General features: G+C 32.8%; 1 protein-coding gene across 3 annotated transcripts in view; it reads right to left on the reverse strand.

Annotated features, from left to right (window-relative positions):
• Positions 1-4248: 4248 nt before the first annotated feature.
• The window catches only part of LOC108360181 (zinc finger protein 287-like), a 46550-nt gene continuing 41849 nt past the window's right edge, over positions 4249-8949 (reverse strand). Inside the window, exon 3 of one of the 3 annotated variants that reach the window (XM_017612365.1) lies at positions 4249-5781. In XM_017612365.1, the coding sequence (XP_017467854.1) occupies positions 4795-5781 (987 nt within the window). In that variant the 3' untranslated portion in view covers positions 4249-4794. The remainder of the gene's footprint in view (positions 5782-8949) is intronic. The other 2 variants (XM_017612364.1, XM_017612367.1) reach the window with 2 other exon arrangements.

An 8949-nucleotide genomic window follows, 5' to 3' on the forward strand; every position in this document is an offset into this window, starting at 1 on the left:
TTTTTCGTCTCTGGGGACGTTTATTTCAAGACGAATATGATTTACGCCTTCTCATAATAATTATATGGGCTTTTTACTTTTTTTTCGTCTCTGGGGACGTTTATTTCAAGACGAATATGATTTACGCCTTCTCATAATAATTATATGGGCTTTTTACTTTTTTTTCGTCTCTGGGGACGTTTATTTCAAGACGAATATGATTTACGCCTTCTCATAATAATTATATGGGCTTTTTACTTTTTTTTCGTCTCTGGGGACGTTTATTTCAAGACGAATATGATTTACGCCTTCTCATAATAATTATATGGGCTTTTTACTTTTTTTTCGTCTCTGGGGACGTTTATTTCAAGACGAATATGATTTACGCCTTCTCATAATAATTATATGGGCTTTTTACTTTTTTTTCGTCTCTGGGGACGTTTATTTCAAGACGAATATGATTTACGCCTTCTCATAATAATTATATGGGCTTTTTACTTTTTTTTCGTCTCTGGGGACGTTTATTTCAAGACGAATATGATTTACGCCTTCTCATAATAATTATATGGGCTTTTTACTTTTTTTTCGTCTCTGGGGACGTTTATTTCAAGACGAATATGATTTACGCCTTCTCATAATAATTATATGGGCTTTTTACTTTTTTTTCGTCTCTGGGGACGTTTATTTCAAGACGAATATGATTTACGCCTTCTCATAATAATTATATGGGCTTTTTACTTTTTTTTCGTCTCTGGGGACGTTTATTTCAAGACGAATATGATTTACGTCCCACGTTTTTCTTAATAGAATCGGTACAGCTATTTAATTGACATTTAATTTAAATTTTAATTTTTATTAAATTTTGCATTTAAGTTTTACTCCTTTCACCAATACACACTTGGCATAATTCAATTTTCTGGCATAAATGAACTAATGCAGCTTCGAAGTTGAAATTTGGCGAAGTCAATTGCCATGGCATTTATAAGAAGATGACCAAATTTTGGTCCATCGGGCCACGCCCACCTTCACCGCCCATATAACATTATTTGTAGCTTTAAATGTTTTCAATGAGAAGTGAGTAAATCGTATACGTATTTATACAAAGTAAAGTTGCAAATGTGGTGTAACACATTTACTCAAAAACCTCTGGACCGATTTTGACGAAATTTTAACACAAGACATATATATTTGGAGAAGGTTTGATTAGGGAATTAGGTAATTTAGATATGTATCACAATCGGCATCAGACGAAAGAGCTGGAAGCTTTTAGTTTGAAAATAATATTTTTAAGTGGGTTGCCGACTATTTGAAAAGTCTAATTTAATTTAAATATTCATAAGTTATAAGATATATTAAAATATGGATGTCAAACGTAAGGGTGCAATGAAATATTTAGTTCGAAGATTTAAACTTTGCCTTTCCTCCTCTCCAGTGGCGTTATATTTTTAACGCAACTACTTACTTCCAAACTAGATCAAGAAGTTTCACATCAATTATTTGAATTCCACTTTTTAAGAAGTGGCAACCCTCTTATATATAGTTAAAAAATAAAATAATCACAACCATTTGGATTGATACCCATATGTTAAAACTCATATAACTTTTTAAATAACTTTAATATTTTGAATTTAATTTCTAATATGTGGCAACCCTTTTCTGAAAAATAAAACCATATTGCACTTCTACATACCAATCTCTTCAATTTTCGGTGCAGATCTGGTGACGGTGGGTTAAATATTTTACGTAAACATCTCCGAACTCGATTATTTGGATTTGATTTTCTAACATATGGCAACACTTTTCAAAGAACCAAAACCGTGTAAAAGCAAAGCCCTTTAATATACATATTTATAAATAAATATATTTAACGCTTTAAGGGCCGTTAACGTATCTGTGTTAAGCTATAGTTTATTTATTTATTTAATTCATTAGTTAAACTTGACTACAGAAAATTCCATAGAATTACTTGAAAATAGATAAGTTAACGGCCCTAAACCTCCGAACTCGATAAAGAAGTTTTAATTCAATAAAAGTCTCATATGATTATTATGAGAAGACGTAAATCATATTCATCTTGAAATAAACGTCCCGAGAGACGAAAACAAATAAAAATCCCATATAATTATTGTTTACTGAGAGGAAGTAAATAATATTCGTCATGAAATAAACGTCCCGAGAGACGAAAAAAATAAAAAGCCTATATAATTATTATGAGAAGACGTAAATAATATTCGTCTTGAAATAATCGTCTTGTTAGACGAAAACAACTTTTCCATTGTTCAGTAATAATTATATAGCAATATTTAATTTTATTTCTTATAATCGTTATGGTCTCTGTTAAAAATATGTTCTCAATGAGTGTTTTCCATTTCGTTGATATTTTCGAAAACTGCATTTATCGAAGAAAATATTTCTAAAAATAAAGGTGTTAGATCTCTTCTGTTTATTACTTACAGCCACATATCACATAGCAACAGAGAAAGAGCGTACAGGAGCAACTAATAATTGGCTCACATTTGCGACTTTTAACATAACCTCATATAATAATAATGGCATTTATGGTATTTTTAAGGGGTTTTTAGGTTAAGTTTACATGGGAGGTATTTTTGTGTTAAAATAATCCCATTAATTCCATTTTTTTGGAGTTCATACACAACATTATTGCCAGGGAACGGATTTTGAGGACCTAAAAACCTATAAAAAAGGGAAAATAAAATAGCGAAAGAAGCACTAGAAATCGCATAAAAGGCAAAAAAAAGGCACTAAAAAGAGAAAAACCGAAAACCGTATGTATATATGAGATTTTCTTTTAAATCGGTAAAATACATATAAAATTAAAGTGTGTATAAAATTGTTTATTACAGAACCGAAAAGTACCAGACGCCATATAAGGAAAACTGATTTATTATGAAATATAAATAAAATGGCAGCATTAAATGCCATTTTGCATTTTCTCGCTTCAGTTCGGGAACATTGTTTACTTTTATTTAATAACAAAACAAGTAATTTTTAAGCAAAAAACAAAACAGATTTCAATCCTCATATAAAAGTTCAAGAATATCGTTAATTTCTTCACGATCCAATTATCGGATCTAAACAAAATTAGTATGGGACCACCCCTGAGGTACCACCTTTCCGAAAAAGAAAAAAATAATTATCGAAATCGGTTAACGTGGTCTAAAGTTATGCGGTAACATACATAAAAAAATATATATATACATATATATATATATATTCCGACGAATTGATAACCTCCTCCTTTTTGTGAAGTCGGTTAATAAACATTATTTTGTTGTAAAATGTATATGCTTTTTGAAAACGTTTTATAATAAAATATGTTACTACCCCTTTTTCAGTTTTAGTTCAGAAAGTTGCAATTCATATTCAGAAATTCTATTTCAAATTCAGATAGTTACAATTCAAGTTCAGAATTTCCATTTCAAATTCAGAATTTTCATTTCAAATTCAGAAAGTTACAATTCAAATTCAGAATTTTCCTTCTAAATTCAGAAAGTTGCTATTCGAATTCAGAATTTACATTTCAAATTCAGAAAGTTGCAATTCAAATTCAGAAAGTTACATTTCAAATTCAGAATTTCCATTTCAAATTCAGAAACCTTCATTTCAAATTCAGAAATTTACAATTCAAATTCAGAAAGTTACGATTCAAGTTCAGAAAATTTTCGTTTCAAATTCAGAAATTTCCAATTTAAGTTCGGAAAATTTCAATATTCACTGTACGATTTGGAGATTTTAAGTTGTATCTTCGTTTGCGATCTGAAAATTCTGAATTTGAAGTGGAAATTCTGAACTTGAATTGTAACTTTCTGAATGTAAATTGCAACTTTCTGAACTAAAACTGAAATAGGTGCGTTTCAGAAGAGAATATTGGTGATTTAGTGAATTTTTGAGCGGGCAATTGCTCATAAAAAAGAGCAATATTCCAAGAGGTTGTTTTGTTAATAACTTTTGCACGGTTAACAATACTAACCCTCCGCCTCCGAATTGTTAATACAGGGATAAAAACGCGCCGATTAGTACGCCTCCTGACATTTATGGACGTTTTTTTTTGTTTGCAAGTTCTACCTTAAACTAGCCAATTACCGAGTTACTTGTTATATGCACACTAGCTGTGCACTAGGTAAACATTACAAAAATAATTATCAAAGGCGAAATAACGCCATAATGGCTACGCAAATATATGGCCTTATTTCTCATTATGAAGTGAAATAAAGCCATATGGCGTTATTTCTTATTGCTTTATTGCACGGCGCCCTTCGAACCATCCTTATCAGCATAAAAAAGCCGCCTTTAGACAGATGATTCAATGTAATTGAGCGAATACCACTAAAAAAAGGATACAAAAAAGAACTGAACGCAATATATGCCATAGCGGCTAATAACGGATACAAAAGAGATCTGGTAGAAGAAATCCGAAGGGAACACAAAAACAAAAAGCCAAACAAAGAAGAAAACAATGACAAAAATTGGGAGGTATTAACCTATACTAGACGAAAATCACATTACCTAAGATAAATGAACATAAATTAAGGAAAAACAGAAGCTCGAACCAGACAGAACGAAAGTTGATACTGAAGATGCAAACCAAGCTTGACAAGTCTGCGCGGGAAACAAGTTATGTACATTAACAGAGCACTTAGAATTGCCAGCTGACCATGAAACTTGCTGGTTTTTGCAGCCCATGTATTATACCGAATAAGCCACTGTAAAAGCACATTTAAACATGAAGTCGGGTTTTATTTTAATTCAGTTAATGATTCGAGGTTACACTAATAAACTTATTTCAATAGAAACTTAGTTTAATTTATCCTTATCAGCATGTAGCAGTTTCCGGGGCAATGTACCGTGAGTTTTCATATGACCACAAAGGCCCGAACTTTGCGCAAAACGTTTTCCACAAAATTTGCATGTATATTTCTTTTCCGCGTTGTGAATCAGCTGATGCTGTCGCAATTGCTTAAGATTTTTAAAGCCCTTGTTACACACTCCGCAAATCTGATCTCGCACATTCTTATGAACGGCCATGTGTTCGCGTAAGCTTTTAGTTTCATAGAACATTTTTGGACAAAGTTTACATTTGTGACGATATCGTTTTTCGTGACGCCGGTGCATGTGCAATAAAAGGTGCGATGACGTCAAAGCTTTCTCGCCACAAATAGAACAAACAAAGGGCCTTTCGCCTGTGTGTGTACGCATGTGGATTTTAATTTCTGTGGTTGTTGCGCACGGCTTGTTGCACACTTCACAATTGTACTGGTAGTCTTGTACGTGTCTTCTAAGATGAACCGTTAAATTAGTACCCAACTGAAAACCATGACCACAGATGTTACAAATAAACGGCAGCGAACCATCGTGTTCTGCAAAATGTACTTTCAGCTGACCTAACCCAGGAAGTAATTTCCCACATTTGGAGCATTCAAAGGGGGCAACGTCGACTTCGAGAAATGATATATAATCGTAAAATAGGTACGTGGTTATATGAATGGAATTGGTTTTTTTGCATGATATTTTTAGTTTCTTTTCATTTGAGCAGATTTTTCGCAACAGTATAATTTCTTTTTTCAAATCCTGGTGTGACAAATTTAGTCCAGTTTTTGTATTAAATTCATTGAAAACAGCGCGTAAAGATTCTTCACGTCTGTTTTTAAACCTATAAGCGATGTCCTCTTCATTCCAAAGGCAAGTATGTAATTTATAAATATCAGCCAAAATTATGCACTGCGCATCATCCAATATTGAACTATCCCTGGGGCATTTGTTATTATTAAATTTGAATTTATTCTGTAACAAAAATAAAATTATTTATTAAATTAAATTTAAAAATAATTATTTTAAATTCTTCATAGATAGATATTCTAGTAATGTTTATTTCCCACTTGATTTTTAAAATAATACAATCATTATTTCCGCATCGAACAAATCGCAAACATTTTTGGATACATTTTTCAAACCGCAAATTTATGCAATATTTTTCAACGTTTTACGTTCTTTCAACGGTAACAACATAACATACATACATACATACATATGTATATTAATCATATATGTAATACTTCTATATTGGCAGTAAGCTAACTGCTCAATGTGAAAGCATTCCGAAATCAAACCGAGACAGTCTAATACCGTTTTTGTGTATGTGTTGTGTTCATGTTTATTTATAAACGTATCTCAGTAGCGAAAATGGTCACCGGTGGTATCGTCACTAATGAGGATTTAGTGACATCGTCTCACTTGCTGTGATTTTTATTTTACTTAGCGAGAGAAAAACCACTTGCCTGGATATATAACTGTCGCGCCGATTAGACTGGGATCGTTACGGTTTAATAGTAGGGGACTTGGGGCGCGTCAGATTAACATATGGGGGATACCCTGGAGCCTGTTGAGTACCTCTACCAAATCTAAGCCATCTGTGTAGTGCCGCGCGAGTTATGTACATACATACATATTAAAGGCCAGCGCAAGTGTATTTGCCGCATTTCGTTCAATAAGTACTCTTTGCATTGTACTCTACTCCCAACACATTGTTACTCTTTTTCCTCATACATACACTACTTGGCGTTGAGAGAGTAAATACTTGACGTAATTGCTATTACTCCACCAAAGTAGGTACTCTACTTTCTCTCATCGCGTACGAGAGATGTTTGCTGCTGCCAAAAGGGAGTAGCAAATCTACTCTCTGTATACATGTAGTACTGTAAGTACTTGCGTATTTAATTTCAATTCTGGTTGTTAGCCTACTAGTTGATATCGTTTGCGGCGCTGGTCAGCGAAATTAAAGGAGTAAAAATAGAATATGGAAATTGACGATGTAAGGAAATATTTAAGGCCTTATTTATAAAAAACAACGTAGATTTAAACAGTTGTTTAATGTGACATTTTCATAAAACTTTTGTATTTAAACAACTTTTTAAATCTATGTATGTACTTAAATTTTTATGAAAGTATTATTTCTCCTTTCTAATTTTCTATAAAACTATTTGCAGTCATTAACCAACACATAAGTTGTCAAAAACAATAACTTAAGCAATGCTGCTATACGAAATAAAATTATTAGTGGCAAATCAAAATTTTGAAAAGTGCCGATTTTCACATTCGATAGTGGGACATGGTAGCGACGAGATGTACGAGCATTTTTTTCTTAAGAGCTGCATACTGATTTAAGAAATTTTTTATAGAAGCAAATTTATTTTCCATTTATTGTGCGTAATCTAATATATAAAAATCTCGTGTCACGGTGTTAGTGGTCGAACTCCTCCTAAACGGCTTGACCGATCTTTATGAAATTTTTTGTGCATATATGGTAGGTATGAGAATCGGATGTAAAGTATATTTCATACCATTTGGTGCAGGGGGCGTGGCACCTCCCATACAAATCGAATTTTTCACACTACATATCTCTGAAAGTGTTCATGGTAGAGTACTGAAACTAGGTATGGAGATATATGAAATCAATCACATGGTCATGAAGAAAAATTGGGGCTATTAGAAAAAGAACGTGGCACATCCCATTCAAACCGGATTTTTCATACTGCATATCTCTGGAAGTGTTCATGGTAGAGTACTCGAACATTGTATGGAGATATATGAAATCAATCCCATACTCTTAGAGAAAATTGGGGCTATTTTATAAGGGGCCGTGGAGCCTTTCAAACGCACTGAAGCTATTACGTATCTTTGTATGCATATATACTTTTGCTAGGTTATTTAAGATGGCAATGAAAATATGCCTTCTGACAACAACCAAACCGTCATATTGGAAGATAAATGCGTCACTGAAAATCATTTCACTGTTGGTGAAAATGTTGGACCAAAATGTTTCGATACAAAAAATAAATTTTGGGCGGGACGAAGTTCGCCGGGTCTGCTAGTTTTATTTGAATTTTTAGTTTTTCTTGAGAGCCTTTACAAATAAAAAAATTTCGGAACTGTATGTACATATGTACATACATACGCAGCCATATAACTTGATTTCAAGAGAAACGAATTTTCGTTGGGCACGTTCAAAAGGCGCAACAGGTCAGTAACTGGTGCGATTGCACTTTCTGAACGCGTTGTTGCGTACTTCTGATCAACTGAATAGTTGCGTGTTAAGGCGCTGGCCCAATGCAGGCTTGCTTTGCACGCCTTACTTACTTTAATTTGCTTTGATTTACTTCAAAAACTCGTTTGGCCAAATGGCGGCTTGGAACGCTGTCAAAGCTACCAGCTGTGTAGTTAAAAAATTAAGGTGTGTTCCCTTACACTAAGAATAATTTTCCCACAAAATTCCAGAAAACTAAAAAAAAATACAAGCAATCTTTTCAGATTTATTTTTAAATTGATGCGAATTAATTTTTGCATTTCAAAGGAATGATAATAATTATACATAATAGGTACATTTATTAAAAACAAAACAAAAATCCAATTTTTCAAGAGACGACTGACCAGTAGTTTGACATCATAAATATCGCTAGCTTTGTGTGAAAAGTTGCTAAGTCCACAATTTGTGAAACCTCATGATATAGGAAGCAAGAAAATTAAAGATTAAGGTACTTGTTTTATTTTTTCTCATTTATATTCAATGGAAGGCAAATTTTCTAAGTCCAGAAGAGGCCCCGAAAATCCGATAAGGCCAAAATAATACGATATCTTTTAATAAAGATCGAATCCTTTTGATTCGTATGGAGTTTTGCTTTGCTTTAAACACGCAAAATGTTGTATTCAAAGTTCCTGTAAAATTTGTAAAAATGGACTTAGCAACTTTTCAGTCAGCGATATGTTAAATGTAAATATGGAAACATATAATCACTTTTATTAAACTTTGAATAACTTATATTATATATATTTTTTTAATTACGTAAGCAAATTTTTGTTCATAAAAGGGCGCAGCAGTTTGAATTCATTTAGAACGGGAACATACCTTTTTGTCAAAAGCCTACAAAGCGCTTTCAAATAAAACATTTGCCTATT

This window comes from Rhagoletis zephyria, unplaced genomic scaffold (assembly GCF_001687245.7).
Source record: "Rhagoletis zephyria isolate East Lansing unplaced genomic scaffold, Rhagoletis_zephyria_1.1 Rzeph_scaffold_00533, whole genome shotgun sequence".
NCBI lineage: Eukaryota > Metazoa > Arthropoda > Insecta > Diptera > Tephritidae > Rhagoletis > Rhagoletis zephyria.